Genomic DNA, 26954 nt, shown 5'->3' on the forward strand with positions numbered 1-26954 from the left:
GATGAGAACTAAATGAGTGTTAGCTGTTCTCCGGCTCAGCCGTACCGTGGTATTCCTGCGTGTGTGTGGCCTGTTCCTCAATGATTCACCGATCATATTACACACACACACACAGACAGAGCCTGCCAAACAGCTCTCAACACCCAATAGCAGATAACAGCCTCACATCTACATAAAGAGCACAGAAAGACTTCAGAAGAGCCTCGACCAGAGTTAAACAAACACCAATCACCAGTTTATAAGGGCTGACAACATTTCAACAATCACTTCAACAAGTGTGACAACACTGTAATATGCAATAGGAAAAAATATGAAAATACGACAACAGCATTTCACAGTCATGCCCTTAATTTGTACTGAGATAAATTCATAAATCATTTTGAATAATAAATACTATTTATAAATGCAATTTTATAAAAACTAAATAAACATGAATACTAATATAAATATTATGTATAAATATACATCTAAAGAAACATATGTGAGCCTGGACCACAAAACCAGTCTTTAGCAATAGTCTAAAAAACCATTGTATGGGTCAAAATGATCAATTTTTCTTTTATGCCAAAAATCATTAGGATATTAAGTAAAGATCATGTTCCATGAAGATATTTTGTACATTTCCTACCGTAAATATATCAAAGCTTAATTTTTGATCAGTAATATGCATTGCTAAGAACATTTTGGACAACTTTAAAGGTGATTTTCTCAAAATGTTGATTTTTTTGCACCCTCAGATTCCACATTTTCAAATAGTTGCATCTCAGCCAAATATTGTCGTATCCTAACGAACCACACATCAATGGAAATCCAGCTTTCATTTCATAAAATTGACCCTTACGACTGGTTTTGTGGTCCTGGGTCACATATTCATTAACTAAAACTAAAAAGAAACATTTTTGTCAACTGAAATTAAACTGTAATTAAATATAAATATTAGAAACATTAGTAAAACGTAACTATTATAAATATTATAAAACACTTAAAGCAAATGTTACCTTGGTTAACTACTGATATAAGTTGAATAAAACTTACTAATTGAAATAAAATTAAACTAAACTAAAAGTAGTAAAATAAAAATACAACTAGAAAAAAGTATCATTAAATGATTACATATTTATAAATATCTATATATATACACATATATATTTAACTATTATATTTATCAATAATGTATTAATAAATAAATATAACAAATATTAATAAAAACAAATATTATCTATTTAAAAACAAAAAGAAATAAAAACCAAAAACACAAGATTAAAACTGAAAATACAAAAAGTAAAACCTAAATATTAATAAACATACTTGTAAGCATATATATGAATGTGAATGTATGTTAATATTGTTCTTTATGAAGGTAAAGCTTGATTTCTCCAGGATGGTGAAGCCGTGAGTCAGAACATTCTCAGACAGACAGAAAGAGAGAGAGAATCCAAAGAAATGAAAACTTCCAGCGATCTAAAGAAAAAAAGGAGGCTCAGAGCTGAACATGAGATGGAAAAAATGTGGGAGCAGGAAGTTGGCGGCAGCATGTGTGTGCGTGCGTGTCTGACTGTGTGTGGCATTGAGACGCCCTCCAGCTCCACTTCACCACCACACACACACTCTACATATATATACTGTATGCATACAGACAGACAGCAGATTCTCCGGGGTTCTGAATGGGTTCAGAAATGACTAGAGGAACAGCAGCAGATCTTCATCATCCTCATGTACGGATGTTTTGAACACTAGAGTCTCTCTCTGATTTATATCTGATTACACAGAAAACAATCACTCCAGATCCACTCATCTCAGAGCTAAACATGTGAAATGACCACACACATCTACCTGAGGCAGGTGAAGGCCAAGAAATAGTTTTAGTTAAACAAATCAAAAGTGCATTTATAGTCGGCAGATTACAGAAATTCATATTACTGTAAAAATACACCAGCATTTCATCTTCAAATCACAATAAACAGTGTTCAGGCCTGTTCACACCTGTCTGATGCAACTAAACGATGCAAAATAAAATATTTGCGACCAAGACTAATTTCCAGGATTAGAGCTCAACATAGTCATATTAGGACACCTTCATAAAAAATAGTAATTATTAATTATTATTTATTGTAATAATGTTCTGAAACTCACAAAGGGTAAACAAAAAAGAAATCAATTATTTGCAAATGTTTTGCACCAAAACTACTAAAAAATTTCATCAAGGTTTTTATAGTTAACTAAAACCACTAAAACAAATATGAAGAAATGTTTTACTTCAGCTTTTTATTTTTAATTTAGTTTATCTTGATGAAATTAAATAACTAAAAGCACAACTGAAAAAAATATATAATTATATATATATATATATAATATGAGATAAATAAAATATGAAAATATACAAACATATTTAAAAATTACAAATGTGCCCAAACAAAATTACTAAAACTAAAATGGAAATGAAATGAAAATATAAAAATCAAAACAATTCAAAATATTGATACAGATTATAATAGTATCTCGATGATAATAAAATGTGACTCTGGACCACAAAACTGAGACTTATACACAAATAAATAAGCTTTCCATTGCTGTATGGTTTGTTAGGATTGGACAATATTTGGCTGAGATACAACTATTTAAAAATCTGGAATCCGAGGGTGCAAAAAAATCAAAATACTGAGAAAATCGCCTTTAAAGTTGTCCAAAGAGAATGCATACTACTAAAGAAAAAAACCTTTTGATATATTTACGATAGGAAATGTACAAAATATCTTCATGGAACATGATCTTTACTTAATATCCTAATGATTTTTAAAAAAAGTAAAATTGATCATTTTGACCCATACAATGTTTTTTTGCCTATTGCTACAAATATACCTGTGATACTTAAGACACTATAACATGCACAAACTAAATCCAAACAAGAAACTATGCTTTAAATAAGAATAAGATGTATCACTGAAGAACAGTTTTGGGGGTAACGCAAGTAACGTGAGTAACGTAATCAGATTACTTTTTTTTAAAGTAATTAGTAAAGTAACGCATTACTTTTTAATTTACAATAAAATATCAGAGTTACTTCTTCAAATAAGTAATGTCACAGTAAGATGTTACTTTAGTTCTAGAATAAATGTGAACATGCATTAATTCATCTCACTCACAAAAAGAGAAAAAAAAGATTCAGTATTCCTTAACATGAATAAAAGCAGTGAAATGCAACTCAGAATATGATGCAAACCTGCAATAATTAAATATGTTAAATAATATCAAAATAGCCCTTACAAATACAAATATCCTTTATGTATTTAATCCCATTTTATTAATCAGTGTCTTTGCTGCTGACCTTCGATGATCCAATTCAACCACACTAATAAACAAGAGATGAACTAATATTTGTTGTTCTTTTTTTTTTTTTTTTAATTTCTGAAGAGTGTTCCTCTCATGTGTTCTACTGTATAGATGTGAATTTACGTTTCCTTCAAGCTTTTGGTGTTCATTTGGCTAAAAAATGTAACTTTTTGTATTTAGAACAAACAAGCAAGCCTGTCCAGATTCAAAAAGTAACACATTACTTTCAATAAAAATTAACTAAGCAATGTAATTAGTTACTTTTTTTAGGGAGTAACGCTAAATATTGTAATGCATTACTTTTAAAAGTAACTTTCCCCAACACTACTGAAGAACAATATTAAGGTGTAAAAGGAGTTCACACAGATGTGTGCAGTTTGGTTTAAGCCTTTTAAGCCTTTTATTCATTAGTTTTGAGTGACAAAACTCACTACGAATGCAAATTTACTGCCCAGTTCCACAGCAACCACACAGCAACGTCCTAGCAACCCATCAAAACGCTTAAACTAGTTTTTAAAACTTCCTGCACGCGTCTGATGAGCATTCGCAGCACCGATCTCATCGGTAACGTTTCCACGTCCTCTGGAACGATCAGGATTTAAAGAGGGTCGGCCCACAAAAACAGGTTCCCGCCACCTGATCCTGACGGGTCATCAGCTATTTCCTCATTCATTAGCGCACAAAGAGCCGGAGCGGGACGAGGCTGGAGAGCCGGAGGAGGTTAAACTCTCTCCTACCTGAGGAGCGCCAACATTTACAGATAAGAGCGGGAGAGAAAAGCGAGCGAGCGAGAGCTCTCGAGTCGGCCGGCTGTAGGGCTCTTGGGAAGTTTGTCTTGTAATTGAATCAATTGTTGACCTCCTGTTCAAACTGCCCGAGCTGCTCGGAGAGGAGAGCCTGCGGAATAATAAACGCCTCTCTCTCCCAGTGCGTTGCGGGTTGCGCTCGCCCCTCCTCTCCGCTGCGATTGTGTCGTGAGTCAAAGGCCGTGATTTAGGGGGGAGCCGTACAATCCTTTCACTTTCTCCGCCTTCTGCATTCTCTCTCTTTCATTCCTCCTTTTGTTGCAGCGTGGGATGAATTCTAATCATCCGTCTCACCGCCACCCCGTCTCACCCCTAAACCTCCCGTCTCACCTTCACACTGTACGTCTGTCTGTTTTACCCATCGTGACACTGTCCTGACACACACCAACATCCACCAGTCGAGTTTGGTGAATACTGACTTAGTCAAAAATGTGGTTTAAGTTATAAGGATCATACTACATTTGATTTAAAAGGTTGGATTGAGCAAACTAAATCTGAATCAAACTGATTCAGTCATATAAATCGGATTCGCATTATATGGATCATACTAAATTTGATTCAATTTGATTCATGTTTAATGAATCATATTAACTTTGATTCAAACTGATTTTAATATAAATTTGATTCAGGTTGAACTGGTCAGATTACATATAATTCAGATTGATTAAGTCATATTAATTTGATTTAGGTTGGACTGAGCATACTAAATCTGAATCAAACTGATTTAGTCAAAAATTTGGTTTAAGTTATAAGGATCATACTAACTTTGATTTAAAATCATTCAATCATATACGTTTGATTCAGATTGGATTGAGCATACTAAATCTGAATCAAACTGATTCAGTCATATAAATTTGTTCCACGTTATATGGATCATACATTGATTCAAATTGATTCATGTTTAATGAATCATGTTAACTTTGATTCAGACTGATTTAGTCTCATAAATTTGATTCAGGTTAAACTGGTCATATTACATTTGAATTTAAAATGACTTAGTCATTTCAATTTGATTCAGATTGGATTGAGCAAACTAAATCTGAATCAAACTGATTCAGTCATATAAATTTGTTCCAAGTTATATGGATCATACTAAATTTGATTCAATTTGATTCAGGTTTAATGAATCATTAACTTTGATTCAAACTGATTTAGTCTTATAAATTTGATTCAGATGGATTGAGCACACTAAATTTGAATCAAACTGATTCGGTTGTATACATTTGGTTCAAGATATATGGATCATACTACATTTGATTCAAATGGATTCAGTCATATCAATTTGATTCAGGCTGAATTTATCATCTTAAATTGGATTTTATTTAGTCAAATCAATTTGATTCAGATTGAACTGATCATACAAAACTTGGTTAAAACTGATCTGTCATATCAATTTGATTCAGTTTATATGGATCATATTAAATTTTATTCAGATTGAGACATAAATTAAATTCAGGTTAGTCATTTTAGTCATTCCATTTTGATTTGGGCTGAAGTGATTATATTAAATTGAACTGAAGTGGATTCAGTCACACTGTTTTGATTCCAGTTGAATTGATCATACTGAATTTGATTCAAATTGATTTGGTCATAAAAATTTAATTCAGATTTAACCAGTCAGATTTGATTCAGTTCTATCAATTTGATTCAGGTTGAATCAGTTACACTAAACTTTATGTTTTTGTTCCATTTATTTGTGAATCCTAATTAATTTGATTTAAAAACTGATTCAGTCATACCAGATGAATTCAGGTTACACTGACGATACTAAATTTAATTTGAATTGATTTAGTCATAGAATCAATTAGAATCAGTCAAACTAAGTTTGAATCAAATTGACCGGTCACGTCAGTTTGATTCGGGGTGAAACAATCATATTAAATGTGGTTCAAACTTAAGATACAGATTATAGAAAAACAGGATTGCTCAGTATTGGTCAATAAATTGGACCAATCAGCAGTGTCAGTTCTTCTGCGAACACTTTCAGAGTTTCGGCAGCATTCATAAGGTTTAAGCTGTTTTAGATACACTTAATAATGGGTGAATGGAGAAGAAAGAGGAGATGCTCCTATAATCTGCCTCTGTTTGCTCCAGAGCTTTAGGTTTCTGCTCCATTGTGATGTTTCTCCAGATCATCTCGCATACAGTCTCAATCCAAAACAGAGAGTGGCCTGATATCCAGCTGGAAACAAGCTGATAACAAACCTGTTAAAAACATTCTCTCTTTGTCAGTCTGAGTCATATTTATGATGCAAAATACTGAATACTTTTGAAAAATTCTTTGCATTGACTTCATATTAAATGCTATAATTTACTTTTACATTTATGCATTAGGCAGATGCTTTTATCCAAAATGACACTGCATTCGAGTGCGACATTTTTTTTAATTCATGGATAGATGACTTTTTGCAAATGAGCAATGCAGATATTTGTGGAAAGTAATTTTACAGAATATTAGACAGAAAACTTCTGATAAAAATAATAGGTTGCTTTGGACCAGGATTTATTTCCATACAAACAAACCGCACTGAAGAAATGCATTATTATTATATATATTTTTAATATTAGTTTAATAATTTAATTTGGTTTTGATACTGTACAATGACAACTAATTAATTCATTGAATTTAATTATTAATTAATTATTTAATTAAACAAATTAATTTGTAAACTAGGTTTAAACAATATTGTTTTACTAATAAATATAAATAAATATCTAAAGCAATATTGCATTTGCGTGATGCTTTTTTGTCAATTCATGCAAAGATGATTGCTTTTTGTAAATTATATTGTGCAATTTTTTACAGTAATTCTACACAATATTGACTTACACTAGTATATGTAAATAAATAAATATAAACCAAGTATAGAGCTAAATATCATCCTAGACTGCCACATATCAGTCTGTTTCTAATACTGTGATGTAAAAAAAATAATAAAGTAATAAATCAAAATTCTGATTTTTTAATCGAGCTATTATTTCATACATGATGAATATCTAACTTACACCTGTCATCTGTAAATCATCATTTATTTTACAATCCACAAGACAAACTGTTCTGGAATCAGTCACAGCAGTCACATTTGGACTCCAGCAGCGTATAAACTCAGCGTCCTGATCTAAATGGCACGTCTGACCCGGGGTCAGTGCTGAGGAGAGCGTCTCACCGTCTGAAGGAGTGCGAAGGGTTCTTCAGCCACTCTCATTCACTCTGGATCCTCTCCTGAAGTGTTTGTTGGGAAATCCTGAGTAAATCACAGTGTTTGCTCACGCTTTGTCGGCAGCACGTTTTTATGGACTTCCACTGTTGACAATCGCCTCACTTCTGTTGGCCTCGCACAAGCAGGATAACGCTGTGCAAATATGCTCGTGTACACTCGCACAATCGCTCTCTCAAACACACACGCGCTCCAGTGCCAATGTCCCGAACCGCACGCTGATATCGCAAACGCCGCACAGGTTAGGTCACTATTAACACCACTAACCAGAAGTCATTACCTCACAGCAACAAATAACTAATGATGACAGACGAATATATCAATACGACTGATTGATCAGATCACATCTGCTCAATGCATCTGCATGCAAAATCATCATTAGCCAGACTGCTCTATAAATATCAACAACTGAAAAACACTACAAATTTATTAATAGGCCAATATTTTGTCATATTCAGACGCTTGCATTAGCATTTAAACTTGTTTTAAACTCAAACTCAAGTGTTCAAATTCCCAGACAACAGATCAAAATCCATTATTACAATAATAACACACATTTATTTTCTGTATTTTGAAGTTCATTTTGTGCAAATATTATGCAAAATAAATTATGTGTTAGTCAACATTAATTTACCATCATTAAATTTGGGATTTTACACCTTGGGATTAACAGGCAATGTTTTTCAAATAATTTCTAGTGAACTTTGAGTAAATATAATGCAAAAAAGTGATATTTTATTTTTCGTAATTCTGTTTATCCCTCTTTTGCTGTCATTGCTATAATAATACATTATATATGGAATGTTATATATAATATAAAGGCAAAATATCAGCCATCAGCCAGTGAAAAACACAAACCATGGCTTTTATGATAAAATAATTCAGAAAGTAGTTTCAAAGCAGGGTTTTTCAAACTGGAAAATGCAAAAAATTGCAGAGAAAAAAATATTTGAAATATTAGTCATAAAAAATATTTATTTTGAAAAGGGCATTTAAATAAATTATTTTTTATAATTTATTTTGGCTTGGCAAATTAGTGAGTTATTTAATTAAATGCAATATTTTAATATTATTTAATTAAACTAATTTAATTATTATATAAATTCATATATAAATATTATCCATAACACTGCACTTTTTGTCACATGTGTGCATCAAAATGTGTAAAAGCCCCTATTTTAGTGCATTAAACAACAACGCATGAAGCGCAGTAGTACGTGTAGCTGTTCCAGGTGCATGATGGGTATATGTGCGCGTGTGGCGGTGGGCGGTTCGGATCGGCGGCTCATTAGTAGCTCTTTGACCTGGACTGCAGGCCTGAGTCTGAACACATTCACATGAATGCAGCAGATCATGAGGCTCACCGGGACCCTCGAGCACCAACAATAGACCCCCTACCAGAGCCCAGCACTTAATACCAATGTCCCCGTTTCACACGTCATTTCAAAGGCCGGTCCCTCCCCCATCTGTCCGCCTGTCCTTGTCCCTGTCTGTCTCTCCGTCTGCCTGTCTCTCTCTACAGCTCGGGTTTGTGTATTGGCCAACAAAGCAGACGCGACACAACCGCTGGAACGGCTTCCTCCTTCCACACACCAGTGTGTGCACGGTCAGTGCTAAATGAGTAATTAGCATGTGAAGGTAAAACAGAAGGCCCGTTAATGACGGCTTTAGAGTGACAGTGAAAGTGTGTGAGGATTAATTGCCTCATAGTTCTACAGTTTACTGTATTGTATTTGATGCATGAATTCCTAATGATCAACATAAACTTTGCTGTTGCAGATAATCTACTCCACGCCTTCTGTCATCGATAGTTTAGAGGGGTTTTTTACCCAGTCAAAGGTATTTTAGTGTAACTGTATAAACATTTTGTAAATGTCAGAATTGAGTCACATTTCAAGATGAAATGTCAGAATAACTTGGCTTTACATTTCCAGAATCATTTTTTACTGGAATCTGATCGTCAGGATCTTTTGAGGAATGTTTGTTTCCAGAAGCTTTACTTTCACTGTTTCTCAGTGGAGGAATGATCTTCACAACCCTCCAAAACATCTCACATCTTTTGAGGAACGTTTATTTGGCCCTTTCTCAATCATCATTGGATTGTGTTGCATTATATGTTTGGATCATTTACATCGCATCTTACTAAGACATATTATGGGAGATATGGGAATTATTTGTGATCATGAAAGCTGAATAAATGAGCTTTCCATTGATGTATGGTTTGTTAGGATAGGACAATATTTGGCCGAGATACAACTATTTGAAAATCTGGAATCTGAGGGTGCAAAAAAAATAAAATAAATAAAAATATTGAGAAAATCGCCTTTAAAGTTGTGCAAATAGTAATTCTTAGTAATGCATATTACTAATCAAAAATTAAGTTTTGATATATTTACGGTGGTCAATTTACAAAATTGAAACATGATTGTTACTTAATATCCGAATGATTTTTGGCATATAAGAGAAATCTGTAATTTTGGCCCATACAATGTATTTTTGCTGCTTAAGACTGGTTTTGTGCTCCAGGTTCACATTCTATGTCAGTATCTGCTGTACTGTTATAAATATCTCATTGATTTACATTGCAAGCGTCAGAATTTCATCATATAAAAATCAGCATCAAGTTATTTTTGCTCAGTTTGAGTCTATGAATAAAACTGAGCTGTTTTTTCCTTCTTATTCTGAGTAAAAAAAAACCCTGATGGAGCAAATGTGATACTCATGCAACCTTTTGAAAATGTCTGAAGGTTCAATAAACTATTCCATTTCAAAAACTGCCTATTATTTCATGTGTCAGGGTAAATATCTGGAAAGTTCCCAAGGAAAGGATGATGTGTATGATGCTGCTACGCTTCAGTCTCGCCTCACTCCATCAGGAGCTGGAAAACACAGATCAGCGGTTCGCGTGTCGCTGCGGTGGATCTGAGGTCAGACGTATTAAACCGGTGTTCTGAACCTGGCGCGCCCAGAACCAGATCAACAGATGTGCAACAACCAGCTGAACTCAAAACTCAAAACTCAACACCAGCAGAGATCCAGACAGACTGTGTAATGCGAAACGTGGAAAAAGGTAAAAATGATTTTCTGTAGTCATCAGCATTATGAAACACATACTGTCCATGTCAACTCATGCTGAACGTCAAATATTCATTTTAAAAAATGTATTTCTTCTTGATCTGACAGTTAAAGTTAGTTTAGTTGTAGTGAGGTTGATTCAGTGATGTTACATTAGAATCAGTTTGATTCAGTGTCAATTTGATTCAAGCTGAATCAATCGTATTCAGTTTGATTCAGTCATATAAATTTGATTCAGGTTGATTAAATCATATCAGTTTGATTCAAGTTAATTCAGTCTTATTAATTAGATTAGGGTTGATTAAATCTTTTTCGTTTGATTCAAGCTGATTCAGTTACATGTATTTGATTCAGGTTGATTACACTGAGTCAGTTTGATTCAAGTTGATTCAGTTATTTAAATTAGATTCAGGTTGATTCACTTTGACTAACATTGGTTCATTCAGTTACATAAATTTGATTAAGGTTAAATCGTATCAGATTGATTCAAGTTAATTCACTATTTAAATTTGACTCAGGTTGATTAAATCTTATTTCGATTCAAGTTGATTCACTTATATACATTTGATTCAGGTTGATTAAATCATATCACTTCGATTCAAGTTAATTCAGTCATATCAATAAGATTCAGAATGAACTGATCATACTGCATTTGATTCAATTTGATATAAGTTAAAGTCATTTAAGTCTTTTAAATCTGACTTGGGTTAAAGTGATCGTATAAAGTTTGATGCAGGATGATTAAATAATAAATCATAAACAATCATTGTAAAAAAAATTGGTTGAACTAAAAATTCAGGTTGAATTGACCATACTAAGTTTCATTCAAATTGACTCAAACTGAATCAGTCATATTAAACATGATTCATGTAAATGAAGTCATATCAATTTGATTCAGGCTGAACTGATCATATTAAACTTGATTCACACTGACTCAGTTGATTCAGTTTGAAGTCACTATATTAGATTTGAATTAAGCTGATTCATTGATATCAATTTGATCCAGGTTAAACTGATCTTATTTGATTCATGTTGATTCAGTCTTATCAGTCCGATTCAGGTTAAATCAATCATATTACATTTAATTTGATTCAGTTAAATCAATTTGATTCTAGCTGATTTAATAATATCAATTCAAATAAAAATGGATTCAGTCATCAATTCAGGATGATTCAGTCATACTAATTTGAACAAAATTTGCTAAGTAAGATGTTACCACAAACACATTTAAGATGTGCTAACAAACCACATTTTCAGCTCAGACAGCAGCAGCAGAAGATCCGAATCAGGAAAAGTCTGAACCCTAAAGCCAAATGGGACATTAGCATTTTAACAGGCAGACGGGAGGCTCGTCTAAACCTGTCATCCCACACACACACACACAGGCTGGCTGCTGGACGCTGTTTGTGTGTGTGTTGTGTTCAGACTCACGAATCTCTCAGCCGGACACACGTCCGTCCTCCAGCGACTCCACTCACCGCTAAACATGTTTGCTCTGCTGCTTTCTGTTTACACATAGAGCAGGCCGTGAATCACACATCCGTCAGGACGAGAGGAAAGTCCTTCTCCAAACCCTCTTCTAACTCCTGCAACAAAAGGCCAAAGACAACCAGCTCCTTCACGAGTGTTTGTGCGGCTTTAAGGATGAAGCTGAGCCTGAGGTCTCCGACTGACTAACTGTGTGTGTGTGTGTGTGTGTTTGCGTACAGCGAGGTAAACCACACACACCTCAGAGGTTTAGCAAATACAACTTCACTAACTGGAGGAATCCCAACCGAAGACGGTCAACAACAACAAATAACAGTAACTAACCGTAATCCAGCCACACCAATAAAACACAGACATTAATACTCATGTTTAACCTACTGGATACAACAATCACAAATAAGATTTATGAAAAATCCTGATGGATTAGAGCGGCACGATTACTCAAAATGAAATCAAAGGCCAATTATCAAATTGCTAAAATACAATTTAATTAAATATCAGCGTTGCATGTTTAAGAGTGAAACGTGCCACTTAAATAGCTGTAATTTTAAAATAAAATTATTATTTTTCCTAAAATATTTATATATTTTTTAAATATCATAATTTATTTTAGAGTAAAATAAAAAATAATAAATGTTTTTGGTATTTTAATAATTATTTTTATTACTATTTATTATTATACAGCCATATTAATATACAATATATATAAATTACAAAGTTTTGGCCAAATTGTGTAAGCAAAATCTTTGCAAAAAAAATGTTTGTTTTTTTGAGCACATTTTAAATTATTGCAATTAAAGAAGAAAAAAAAAATTGCAATTCAAATTATTTTCCAAAATGTGCAGTCGCGAAAGTGTTGTTTCATTTCCATTCATATTTCCATCAAAATATCAACACCAAGGTACTCAAAATTAAGGCATTGCACAGATCACATCAGATGAGCATCCATTATTTTTTCTAGATGAGGCAAAACTAAACAGTCAAACTTCTACTGAAATCTCTTGCTCCTCAGATCTTTCTCCTGACAAAAAAACCCCTGTAATCTCAAGTGCGTCTCTTCTTGATTTTCAGGATAAGTCTCAAACTATGTTCAGATCAGCCAAAGTCTGTATCAAAAGTCAGGGATCTCAATATGAACTCAAACACCTCTCATTAAAACAATTTGAGACGTTTCACATTCATTTTACAGCTCTATACTCAATGACAACTAGTGACTCATTTTAAATTTTTTTTTGAAAAAACATCTGAGACAAAGCTGATACTTAAATGCAATAACTGAGAACTCAATCAATCCACAAAACAGCATCTGTGAGAAATGACAGTAGGCTAAAAATAGTCAACGCACTGTATAAAGCAGAATATCGCAACAGGAATCAAAGATCAATCAGACTATTTCCGTTTCATAGATCTTTATGTGTGTTAATAAGGAGGTTCACTGCTGGTTTTATTACTGTTCGACTCGCCAGCAGCTTGTTTGTTCCTGAAAATCACGCAGCGCTGCCAATGAAATTCTTTAGCTGTTGATGAAGGTGAGAAAAAGCTTTTTCTCCTATTCAGTTTCAACACATGCTGAAACGCTCGAGCATATGAGCCCTGAAAATACCTCGTTCACTGAATCGGACGAGCTTCGCCACATTAAACACAATCAGCGTCAAAACACTGCAAACAAACAGACGTGAGCATCATTTGCCTCATCGTCGTAGTAAAGCGACACGCCACCGAGGGTCGTTCCACTTTCACACAAACTCTGCTCACAAGAGTCCAGCTGACAGGCCAGATGAAGCCCATGAGACCAGGTGTCTCCACAGGGAGCCACACACACACACACACCTGCTTATCTGGGAAATGAACAATGGGTGAGGCAGGGAAAGGCATCATCATCATCATCATCATCATCATGATTTTCTGGGAAAGAGTTCCCGCAGTGACTGTTTAACAACCTACAGGTGGGTAGTTCACGTGAAACACTCTTGGGTAGTTGACATTATTATAATCCATCATTTTAACCAGCATTTCTTGTATAATTATTATGCAGACAGTTTTATGGCTCATATTATTAAAAAAAAAATGAAAAATTAATGTAGTAAAAAACTTTTTATTTTAATATTTTTTATTACACTTTTTATCTTATTTCAAGATTTTATCAAATAAACTGAGTGCATTTTAACCTATAATTTCCCAAATTCTGTGTTTTCTGTTTTAATATTTCTGGAGTCCATTTTAATGGGTTAATGACATTTTAATTATTAAAAAGTGTGTCTAATTAACTAAATAATACTAACTTTAAAAACTGAATCCATTTTTATAAAACAATTATAAATAATATATTTCTGTCATAATTTCTTCAAGTAAAACTAAACTTTTAACTAAAACTAAACTTTTACTCTGTTGGTTTGTAATGAAGATGACTGTTATTTTATCAAATAAAATTGTGAAATTTCAATGTCTGCTCTTCTGTTATAGAACAAAAATACTAATGACTCATACTGCACTACACCGATTCTTGTCCAATCAGACGCTCTCCAGATGAGAATGCCCCTCCCACTATATTATAAGTATCAGCTGACAGCAACAGGAAACAGCAAGTAACAAACAATCAAAAAAGTGGGCAAAAAAGTGACGAGTTCTTCAATATTTCTTGATTCAGTTCAAGAAAAAAAGAAACCTGCACTCATTATGCCCTAAACCTCTCTGTATGTGCATGTGAGGTTCCCGCATTCTGGTGTTTACCGCAGCAGTGCGGTAAGTGAAAAGGTAAACACAGCGTCTGTTACCTGTGGAGGAGCTACACACACTGTTTGAGCAGGTGTGACACACACACACACACACACACGTTTTGTTTTTGTGAATTGTGGGGACTTTCCATAGACTTCTATAGATTTTATACTGACCAAACGATATTGTCTATCCCCTAACCCAACCCTAACCCTAAACCTAGCCCTCACAGAAAACATGTCTGCATCGTTACACTTTCAGATAAACATCATTTACTATTTTTAATCATTTTTTAACATTGTGTCAAAAATTTCAGGTTTTACTATCCTTGTGGGGACATTTGGTCCCCACAATGTAGCAAAAACAAGTACACACACACACACACACACACACACACACACACACACACCTCACGAGAGTCTCACTAAACAACACTTGAGAAGACACCAGTGACAATCATACATTCTCTCCAGGGTTATTACTGTTAACTGGAAAATTCAATTAAATTCATTTGTATAGCGCTTTTCACTATACAAATTGTTGCAAAGCAGCTTTACAAAAAAATACAGTTTCCACATTATATTTAGTAGTAGCTTATCAGTAACACTTTACAAAAGGTCACAGTAAGTAACATGATTAATACATTAACTTAAAACGAGTTATACATTTGTTACTGTATTTATTGATTTTTATTAATGTTAATAATAATGCAACTGTTCATTGGTGACATTTGTTAATTAATGGAGTTAATGTATTAAATAACATGAATGAACAATGAACAATACACTACAGAATTGATTCATCTTTGTTAATGTTAGTTAATGTTATTGTTCATGTTAAATAATGTACCTTATTGTAAAGTGTTACCAAAAAAACTAAGAAACATGACAAACATATTACTAAACCTTTTACCTTTACCCAAAATTAAAATGAAAAATATAAAAGTAGAAGCTAAGTCAAAATATTAATAAAAACTATTTAAATTGGGTCAAAGACATTAAGATGTCCACATCAAAATATTTTTTACAAAAGTGATTTTATGTCCATAGAAAACACATTAGATGCAAGTAAAGTGTCTACTTTTAGGTTTCAAATAAGTTTTTGGAGAATAAAATGTCAAAACTTGGTTGAAATAATGTTATATTGTCATTCAGTGTAATAATATTTATGTAAAAATTAATAAACATGCTTATTCTGACTTGTGCATACTAAAATATATAAACTGTAAATTTCACTGTGTTTTAAAAAAAAATTCTTACTAGGACAGTGGCACATTTGTAAAAATGTAGAATTACAACTAATTAGTGTTTGGGGTGAAAGTAATTTGTCTTTTAATTTGTCATAAATTAATTTTTGTTGTAAATATGCCTGACAAGATTGTTACTCTGAATGACATTTTAGTGGGCGTCTTTTTCTAATTTTTCTGGAAAAACAATTTAAAGCATTTTTACACTTATTGTTTTTATGATTAAACCCTTTTTCGTCTTTGACCCATATAACATAAATTGTAACTTTGTAATGTGTAAAAACTATATAGGTATATTTTTTTTAAAAACTAATAAAAATGACAAAAACATACAAAGTTACTAAAACAGAACATATAAAAACAAAAAATACTAATAAACACTAAATGGAGTATCTCAGTGATCTGAAATGACACTGATGTGATCTGATTGGGGAAATCATGACTAATATGAAACCAGAGATTTTCCAGATCAATATCTTACTGACATCACAGATCAAAGTATGACATCAACAGCACAAGACTGACTCACTGCATTCAGACGAGACGCTCTCTGCACATACCTGCGCTTCTGAGACCTTCACCGTCCCACAGTCAGGTGGACGTCCTCCCGACAGAAGGACTCGTGCGTGTGTTTACATGCGCGTGAACAAACATGAAGTCAGTAGCTGAAACAACAACAGCTGCTGCAGCTACGACACTTTACCAACCTGTCCCCTCAACCGGACCGCTAAAGTCCTGACTAAACCACCAGGATGGGAAAACCACGCAGCTGTCCCGTCCAACACCCGCTCAGCAGAACCTGGGACAGTTGTGAGGAAACTCAAATGCAAGAGGTCAAGCCTGGATAACACTTTATCTGTGTCTGTGAGCATAAGAGCTCCGGCGACCCGAAGTCCTGAAACTCAGCGTGTGTGCAGTCCGTGCGTAATTAACGAGCGCAATTATTATAACTCTGAGGAGGAACAGTGTGTCTCAATGAGAAACAGATGCGGCGCACAGGGAAAGGTCAGTCGTTCACACACACACACACACACACAGCGCCGCCTGTAAATAATAACTTACGAGCTCACAAGCACAAACGACTATTACTATAAAAGCCTCATGCTGCATTAGCGGCCACACGGCTGACGGAAGTGTGACCGAACGAGAGACGGCAAGTTATGGAGGAAATCAACAACACAATGACGTATAAAGGCAAAAGACATATTTAAAGAAATTACTCAAATCAAAAATATTAGCTTTTTTTTTTTTGTAGATGTAAGGTGGAAATATTATAGTATTATACATTGAAATGAATACAAATATATGAATTATTAATATGATAAAATGAATAATAATAAATGTTGTTGGTAAATGACTGCTATTTTAAACAATAACAATACATTCAAATAAGTTTAACGCATACAGCGCATTCAGAGCTGAAGGAAGCTTTAGATTAGTGACACAATAATGAAAAGGTTGAGCTGCAGCTCAGGTTTCACGTGTCTATCAGTCACATCTCCTGTACACACTCAAATCCTGCTGGAATTACGGAGGATATGCGGGCCCTGATTTTCCTCCGACTTTTTTTGGTTTTGTAAAACAAACAGAGCAAACTGGCACGAAAACAACATTCTGAGCGGAGCAACTCTTATCAGATCTGCACTTGAACTGGGAACAAGCAGAAACGAGCTCTCGACGGCACGCTAAACGTCTCTAAACGTCTCGCTCTGTCCCTCTGACGCCCACCTTATCTTGAAAGATTTATATTAAATGATTTCTGAGATAAAAATTAACATGAAGTCAATTAATGCATCTACAGACTTTCATACAGAGGCCTGTCAGGTATTTGGGTAGCTGACAAACTATATATGATTTTAAGTTAATGTGTATGTGCATGCAATTTAAAAGTTCATTTTTAAATGGTTCTGTAGTGTGAGACATTTATAGTAAGTGTACCAATAATCCATGCATCCTCTCTGTTAATATGAGCTCATAAAAATGAATGTCTATTAATTATACAAGAATTAGAAAAATGTTGTTTAAAAAAGTTTTAGATGAAATATAGCATATTACTACCCACATACACCTCATCCATACTGCACTTTTGTGGTAAACACCGTCAACCTACAAATTAAAGAAAAGCAGCACGTCTGTTGAGTGAATAGCTCTAATAATGTAAAACGTATTGGCTGTGGTGTAACTCTAGAGCAGTGCATTCCTGCACTGATACTTCACTCTTCAGCAACATAAACACATTTAACCAGTGCTGCGGCTCACGAATCATTTCTGCTCAAAAACAACGAATAATTAGGACAGTGACGCAAACACAGTATTAAAGGAAGTCTCGTGCATCAATGTTACAATTTTTATATTGTCTCTGACAACAGATGGATGCCAGTGTTATTTTAGTATTATTGAGATACTATTATAGTTTTAATTGATATTTTGAGTTAGTTTTCATTTTTAATTTTAGTTACAGTTTTAGTAATTTTGTTGCTTGTTTTTGTCATTTTTACTTTTTTAAATGCACTGTAAAAAAAATTGAGTCAACTTAAAATAAATTACCCTGCTGCCTTAAAATTTTAAGTTCAGTCAACTCAGATAAGTTTAGTCAACTTGAAATGTTAAGTTGTACTAAGTGACAACTTAGATATTTAAGTTGACTAAACGAAAAAACTGGTTCGTTAAACTTAAGAGCTGTGTTTGTTACCGGGCTGCCTTAAAATTGTAAGTTGAATAAACTCAAATATCTAAGTTGTCTTTTTTTGAGTTGACTGAACTTAAAATTTTAAGGCAGCAGGGTAACAAATTATTTTTAACTACTCAACAAATAGTTTTTTTTTTTTTTTTTTACAGTGTATCTAAATAGTTTATATAAATGTTATACTTTGATTTTAGTGTTAGTTATTTTATTACATCAAGTTAAAATAAAACGGCAAAAACTGCTTTTCTTACTTAGAGTTTTTTGTCTTGGTTCCAGCCCAGATATCTAAAAATTCTGAAATCAAGAAGGATTTCTTGACAAGTAATAATTATTGTCTTGGTGTCCAGAAACAAGTCAAAATTAAGTGAGTAACAAACAAATTAAGTGAAACAAGCAAAATACTCTGCCAATGGGGTAAGCAAAACAATCTTGTTTTTTGTTTAAAATAAGATTATTTTGCTTGTTCTAAGCAAAAACTCACTTAATTTTGACTTGTTTTTCCCTGAAAACAAGACAATAATATTTACTCATCTAGAAAATCTTTCTTGATTTAGGAATTTTTAGATATCTTGGCAGGAAACAAGACAAAAAAAAAATCTAAGTAAGAAACGCATTTTTTGCAGTGAGAAATCCATGTCTTGTCCTGGCAACTAGCTAAAATAAGTACAGTTTTAGATTTTATTTCAGCTATTTTATTTCAAGCAATTAACTTTTTTTATGGTTTCAGTTAACTATAATAACTCTGATGATCTCCACACTGCAAAAACAACAACAATAATAATTAAATTAAATTAAATACAAATAATAATAATAATCTCAATGAATGAATATGTTTGTGTTGTTTTCAAGAATTGAAATATCCAAACATCTTTAAAAACAAATAAACAAACAAACAAAAAACTGCACAAAACTTCTGGTATGAGTTTGAAAAACGTGAGATGGTGGGTAAGTTATGCATTTTTTATTTTTGGTGAACTACTTCTAGTTAGAAGAGTTCTGAAAAAAGTGAAGAATGAAAGAAAAGATAAAGAAAAAGAGAGAAAGAAAGAAAGAAAGAAAGAAAGAAAGAAAGCGAGCGTCTGGGCAGCAGTGTGCAACAGCAGGAAAGCAGCACTGACTTTGTGCGTCTCTGATTGGTCGACTGCGTCTGTGCAGCCCACCCAAGAAGCCGCAGCAGCCCATGGGCATAAATCTGAGAGCCTGACTCACAGCGCATTTCAAACAATCTGCAGCTCTCTCTCTCTCTCTCTCTCTTAGTCTCTCTCGCTGCGCATTATTCTCTCCAGTGCTAATAAAACTCAACTCCTCTCAGCTCCGGCCAACAATATTATTTTTGTAAAGACTTAATTGGGTTTGCCTTTGAGTGAAGGGAACATGTGTGCGCATACGTGTACGTAACGGCGGAAGTAATGCGCTCGGCATGCGTGTGAGGTGACGGCAACCTTATGCAATGAGCGCGCTCTGACAAACACATAAAAGCGTGCGCAGGTAAACCTGTGCGTAAAGGTGAACATATGCGTGTTTGTGCATGTGTGTGCGTGCGCATGTTTGTCTGCCAGGGTCTGGATTATTATCTGCGCTGCTGCTGCTGCTGCTGCTAAAACTTACTGGAACCAAATACTCGGAGTAATTAATTTAACGTTCTTTTGATGATTCTTCTGGGTTGCATCTAATTTGTCAAATGCCAAAAATCCAAAGCGCAAGAAACACATCAAAGACGCGTAATTACAATGATGTGAGTTCAAAACTCTAGCGTCTCCATGACAACCGAGTGAATAATAAACACGCCCCCTCGCAGCTCCGGACACCAGTGAGTCATCTCACACACAAACACACACTCGTGCAAGGCACACTCACGCACGATGACATTGGGAAAACATGTACAGATAGAGAGAGACCCCAAACCTTCAATACCGTTTCTACACAAACCAGTAGGGAAGAATAAGCACTAGATATCTCTGTAGTAACACAAATGTTTCTCCTTTACTGTAAAGATAGACACAAGTTACAAATAAAACAAAGACTGTTGGAATAAATCTCATGCAATACATTTTTCTACTTCAAAATTTCACGCATAATGCATTTTAACCCAAAGAGGATTTTCTTTTTGCTAGTTAATGTTATTGCGTTGTATTAAAACCTACTAACTTTGCTCACAAATAGCTTTAAAAATAGCTTTCATCATGCTATATTATCACCAAATACTGGATTCAATCTTTTCGTCAACTTTTTTCTTTTAATTTTTTTTAACCGATTGGTTAATCTGACTTTATACACTTCACCGTTTGAATGAAAATTGCCAAAATTAACCACAAATAATGATTTCCTCACCCATAAAATGGTGCATAAGCTCAGATCAATAAAGCCTACGATCAATCAGAGCGCAAACTGAAAGAAAACAAGTTATCATCAAGTTTTCTTGGATCCAAGACTTGGTGATAATATAGCAAAAGGGATTTACAAGGAATTTTAAAAGGTTGGTCAGCTTTGGGATTTACAGCACAAGGGTTATTTAGCATTTACTACCAATTTCTGAGTGAAAATCATTTCTACACATTTTTTTTTTTTCAGTGTAAACTAATGGAGAGCTATTGGAGTCCCAAATGAGTTATTAGTTGTCATACAGTAAGCATATTGAGTTCATTAATAACAATGAATGTAGAAAGTAGTTCAGATCATTTGATGAGTTCACAATGAGATCTATGAGTTGTGTTTGAGTTTGAGACATTGTTGTGATCTCTTCTGAAACTCCAAAAGAGACACATGTGAGATTAATGGTGTCATTTTCTTAGAAGAAACATCTGAGGAGCAAGAATCACTGGCAGAAAGTCTCCATTTGCTAAAAAAAAAAAACTAATTAGTGATCTTTCATTTTTTTCAGACACCAAACTCTACCTGGAGATGAATTGGACTATTGAAACTTGCTGAGCTGGTTTAAAGTGATTCATTTATTCGGAGACTAGACGTCAAGATGGCATGAAGTGAACAAAGATTGAAGTGAAAGGTAGAATCAGGAGAAAAAAGTTGATAAACAGGTCTCACTGTCTAAATCTCAAACAATTCCTGTCCTGTATCGACAGTATGGTTCATTTGCAGAGCATCTTCTTGCCACCAGATATGTAGATCAATGATGTGAACATGGCACTATCTGAAACACTCATGATTATAATACACGGATAGTCTTCATTATGGACAATGGCTGCTTGTAAAGCTCAATTGTCCGACCCTTTCGTAACATAATCCAGCCTCTAATTTGAAAGCTACACTGCAATCAAAGCGGTTCCTTTCTGAGCTCTCGTTTTTCACCAATGCAAAACGTCCAAAAACCAGTGAAAGAGTTATTGACCACTTTATTCAGATCTAAATCAGAGAGAGAAAACCGATGCAGAGAGACAGAGGTGTGGTGAGAGAAAACAATGGTGGTTTAGTGGTCTGTGCCAGCGCTTCGTTATTTAAACATTTATACATTTGCTTATGTTCTGTTCAAACATGACGTTGCAACATTTTTCCACCCGAATCTGATGACAGATGATCCCGCATTTAATGTCAGCGCAAAGCGAGAATGACCACTGAAGAAACGCTTAGACTTCTCCTGAAATGGTCATTCAGTGACTTGAATATACGTGAAGGAAAAATTCATGCAAAAATTTTATTTATTTTACAAAGATGATTCCGTCATCACCCTCATGTTATTTCAAACCCGTATGAGTGCATTTCTGCTGTCAAACACAAAAGGAGATGTTTGGCAAAATGTTCATGCTGCTCTTTGTTTTTAGGTTTCTTTTACAGGCACTGGGGAAAAAACAGTAAGATAAACATCTACTTTCATGTTCTAGTGCAAAAAGAAAATTATGCAGGTTTGTAAGAAAGACAAAGCAAAAAAGAAGGCAAAAAGACGCAAGTAAGACAGAAATAAAAAAACAAGCAAGTAAAAAGAAGGCAAAAAGCAAGAAAAAGAAAGCAAAAAGGACAGAAAGAATGCAAAAAAGCAAGCAAGAATGAAGGCAAAAAAGAGAGAAAGCAAGAAAAACAGAAAGACAAGAAAGAAAGAAAGAAGGGCCAATCCAGCAGACTCATGCACTGTAAGACTTGAGAAGACGCGCAGCATCAGTCCTGAGCTTTATTCTGTCTCTCTTGTCCTTCATGAATGAAAGAGGGACAGAAAAGAGGATGGAGGAAAAGCCCGAGGGGCATAAAAGAGGGAACAGGGTATTTAGCGGGTTTTACCCTCTCTGACTCCTTCCTTCCCCGCTTCGCTCTCTGAGCTCCGGCTCTGTGCCGCTCGGGCCGCTGACTGGATGGACAGCTGCTATTAAAAGTTGATTGTTTCAGGTTCACGGAGTGTGAAAGGGTGTTATTGGGGTCTACGATCCCCGTGAGGGTGGTCTCCACGCCGCAGAGAGGGCGAGAGGGGGAGGCAAAGGAAAGTGTCACGTGACACAAGTCTTGCTGCGCAGCCCCAAAAAGGAATCTGGCGGAAAAACACACCACTTGTTGCCGCCTGCCTGCCTGGATCCTGCCTTGGCGAGCTTTCGTGAACGCTGTCTCTCACACACTTGGATTCACACAGTAAAACACAGCAAGGAACATCCCACCCACAAATACACACACATCTATTTAGACTAAACAGAAAAAAAGAAAAAAAAATGCACACTATAGTTGCTCGTAGGTGCGGAAGCCTGGTTCCGTCACAGAATTAAAAAACGTAAAAATGTAATGTGACTACTTAATTACACAAGCCTTTCCCCCCTCACTATTCTGAGTTTATATCTTGCATTTCTGACTTTTTCTAGTAGTTAAGAGAAAAAAAACCCCTCAGAATTAAGAGATATAACTCCGATCTGTAAGATATAAACTCAGAACTGCAAGGTATAACTCAGAATTGCAATAAACTCAGAACTGTGATATATATATATACTCAGAATTATGAGATACAAACTCAGAACTCTGATATATAAACTTAGAATTATGATACATAACTCAGAATTGTGAGAAATAAACTCAGAATTATGATATAACTCAGAACTACAACATAAGCTCAGAATTATGAGATATAAACATAGAATTACGAGATATAAATTTAGAATTACAAGACATAAATGTAAAATTACGAGATATAAATGAAGAATTGTGATCTAGCCTAAACTTAGAACTGAGAGATATAAACTCAGAATTATGAGATATAAACGTAGAATTATAAACTCAGAATTGAGATATAAAATAGAACTGCAAAATATAAACCCAGAATTGTGAGACATAAATGTAGAATTCTGAAATATGAAAGGATTTTAAAAAGAAAAGTCAGAATTGTGAGATGTAAACTCAGAATTTTGAGAAAAATATAATAATCGTAAGATAATATATATATACACACACACACACACAGTCAAAATTGTAACTCGAATTGCGAGAAAAAAAAGTCACAATTCAGAGTTTATATTGCACAATACTGAAAAAGTCTGAATTGTGGTACAAAAGGTCACAATTAATCTTCTATACATAGGGCTGTGAGATTTTGGATAAAACTGTTAATGGATTTTTCTGATAAAAATGTATCAAATGATTAAAAATTTGATTTGATTATTTGTTTGCTGTACTTGCACTTCTCATTACAAGTTTAGGAAGATGGTTAGTCCATATTGCATATTCAAATGCACATTATAAGTGACTCTAACTCTGAGCAGATGCAAACCAAGTCGCTCCAAGACACTGAAAACACTGAATCATGAGCTGCTCGTGTGCAAACGAACACACTATGAAACACACTCCACATATATTTATTTAATCAGACCACAAAAACCACACTAAGTCATTTCGCAATTTCAGTTTTTTTTCCAGATTAATCATAAAACTGTTTTTGCTCCAAAACACCCTTAAAACTCAAGACGTCTCTCATGCAGAAGTGTGAATCGCTCTCAGTTTCAGGATATTACAGCAGCATTACTACTAAACCGTCATTTGACAAGTTCAATCTCTGGATCTCCGCCCACAAGTTAGCAAAAGGTGACACACATGCATCGCCTCTTTAGCACTTCCGTGCGTTACATCTCAAGCTGTCTGAAAGCCCGACTCAGAGGGAGGTTTCAGGCCAGATCTGTGTGAGTGCGAGTATGCTAACGGAAGCCTTTTGGCACTAACGCAGGTCCATCAAACACTAATGAGCTCGGGGGGAAGAGGAAGACACCCTACAGAGTCTTTCTCACCTCCAGACCAGATACCACATCAACCTGGAGTGGATTCGTGACCACTCTTCACTGACTACAAACCCAACCAAAAAGAGTAACTGTATTGCACCTAAAAGCTTGACAGCTGTAGTCATGACTAATAGCTGACAACATAACTGAACTGTTGACATATTAGCAAGCCTGACAATTGACAGAAGCCTCCAGAGGTCAAAACGTGGTCAGAAAAATACTTTTTAAAAAGCTTTTCCTAATCACATAATGGACCAGTAACTTCTTTTAATTTGTTGCAGCCTTTTCTTTAATGAAAACTACTTTACGTAACCCTCTTTACATTAATGTTAAGCACAAAATTCAATGAGAAGTAGGGCTTTATGGCATTATGACATCATCCCCTCATTACTGATCTATTACAGTGACTCATCTGAGATTTTCACACGGCAATTACACAGATTTGTGAAGATTATATTAGATGTTTGTTTTTTCCCCATTCTAAACTTTCACAGTCTCTCTTTCTCCCTTGATCTAACATAATATGTAGTTTGTGTTTAAGAACCCATGACCACAATCAAATGCCTCACAACAAAATATGTAATCCCCCTGTCCAGGATGGTTAAAGTCCTATTAATGAAAGTGCAAAAATTCTTTGAGGATTATATAAAGTTTACTAGGGATTATATCGCTTTTTTATATAAAGAATGCTCTTACTTAGAAAATTCTTTATATTAAAACCTAAATAATCAAACATAAACATACAGTATACATGCACAAGAGAAAAATTATGTAGCCTATGGGCTTAAAAAAATAATTCAGTATAATTACATACAACATTTTGTGTATATGAAGACGTCCCCGTCAAAAGACACGTAGCCAGTGTTGTGGTGGGGCTTCAGGTTAGATAGACACATTTGGAAAAGATATTCGGCACTTCAAGTATTTCCCGTTACAAGAAACAGCTGTTGAGATGCGGCCTGTAGAACAGACTGACCTCCACACTGAACTCTCACATCAAACGACAAAATACATTCAGAAGAGAACCAAATGAAACATATGAGCATGCAAATAAACACTGTATACCACACCTCGCCTGCTTAGTTAGTTGCAATGTCTGAGTCTGAGATACGACTGCGAGACCACCGGGATACTACAGTAAAAGCTCCGAGAGACCACCATCATACACGCTTCACAAGCAGAAATAATGTGCAAAATTCAATCCAGGACAACCCCAATAAATCATACAGATATTAAAACTCAGAATAAAGCCGTGCTGAAAAGAGACTGACATTTGCGCAGTTTGCTCTTTAAATGTCCTCCTGTTTAATAAGCTTTAGTTGCTTTAGTAAATACTCCTGTGTTCATCATTTACTCAAGAGCCCCTCAGCGTGAGTGTGTAATAGACACACATGTTTGGATTGTTAATCAATGCGCAAACATTCCACTTGATTAACACTCCAGACAGCACCGAAGAAGATCCTATTCACACTTACACTGACATGATACAAAGTAACATCACATCTGTAAAAGTTCGCATCACATTTGATACATTTCACACGAGTTGCACACATCTGTGTAACAAGAAGGAATAGCGCGTTACCTTTGAAGACTCGATTCTGCCTTCATCAGTCTGTGTGGCCCCGCGCTGATCCCAGCAAACTCCACTTTTCCCTGGAAAACTTGTGCGAGCGGAGCTGAAAGCTGAAAGCCGAGAGCGTCCCGATGGGGGTTCGAGAATTTCCAATAAAGCCCCTCTTTCTCCTCACACACACACACACACACACACACACACACACGCACACACAGATGCAGATGCAGATAGGAGCGCTAAACTCTCCTCTTGTGAATAATATTCTCCGCTTCGGGCTCACATCGGCACAAACTCCACTGAAGTTTTCTCTAAAGTTGGGTTTTGGAACAGAGATTCCATATTCGGTGCCGCCGGTCCCGTGAGCCCAAAGTTGCAGCGGCAGCGCGAGAATGCGAGACCTCCCCCTCCCTCTCTCTCTCTCTCTCTTGCTCTCTCTCCCTCCCTCTCTCAGACTCCGTGGACCACCCCGAAACAGGAAGTTCACTTTTTGTTTTTCTTGAGGGAAAAAAAGAGAAAGCCCTGCCGGACAGCGTCATTCCTGCAGCATCAGTAACTCCAATGATAACAAAAATAAAAATAATAATAATAATAATACATATTAAAAATAACATGTACAGTTATTT

General features: G+C 35.0%; 1 protein-coding gene across 1 annotated transcript in view; it reads right to left on the reverse strand.

Moving 5' to 3' along the window:
• Window positions 1-26728, reverse strand: part of gli1 (GLI family zinc finger 1) — a 48429-nt gene extending 21701 nt beyond the window's left edge. Inside the window, exon 1 of the mRNA XM_051113355.1 lies at window positions 26341-26728. Within this exon, the coding sequence (XP_050969312.1) occupies window positions 26341-26366 (26 nt within the window). The 5' untranslated portion in view covers window positions 26367-26728. The remainder of the gene's footprint in view (window positions 1-26340) is intronic.
• Window positions 26729-26954: the final 226 nt, after the last annotated feature.

The sequence above is a fragment of the Labeo rohita genome, chromosome 6 (genome assembly GCF_022985175.1).
Source record: "Labeo rohita strain BAU-BD-2019 chromosome 6, IGBB_LRoh.1.0, whole genome shotgun sequence".
Taxonomy (NCBI): Eukaryota; Metazoa; Chordata; class Actinopteri; order Cypriniformes; family Cyprinidae; genus Labeo; species Labeo rohita.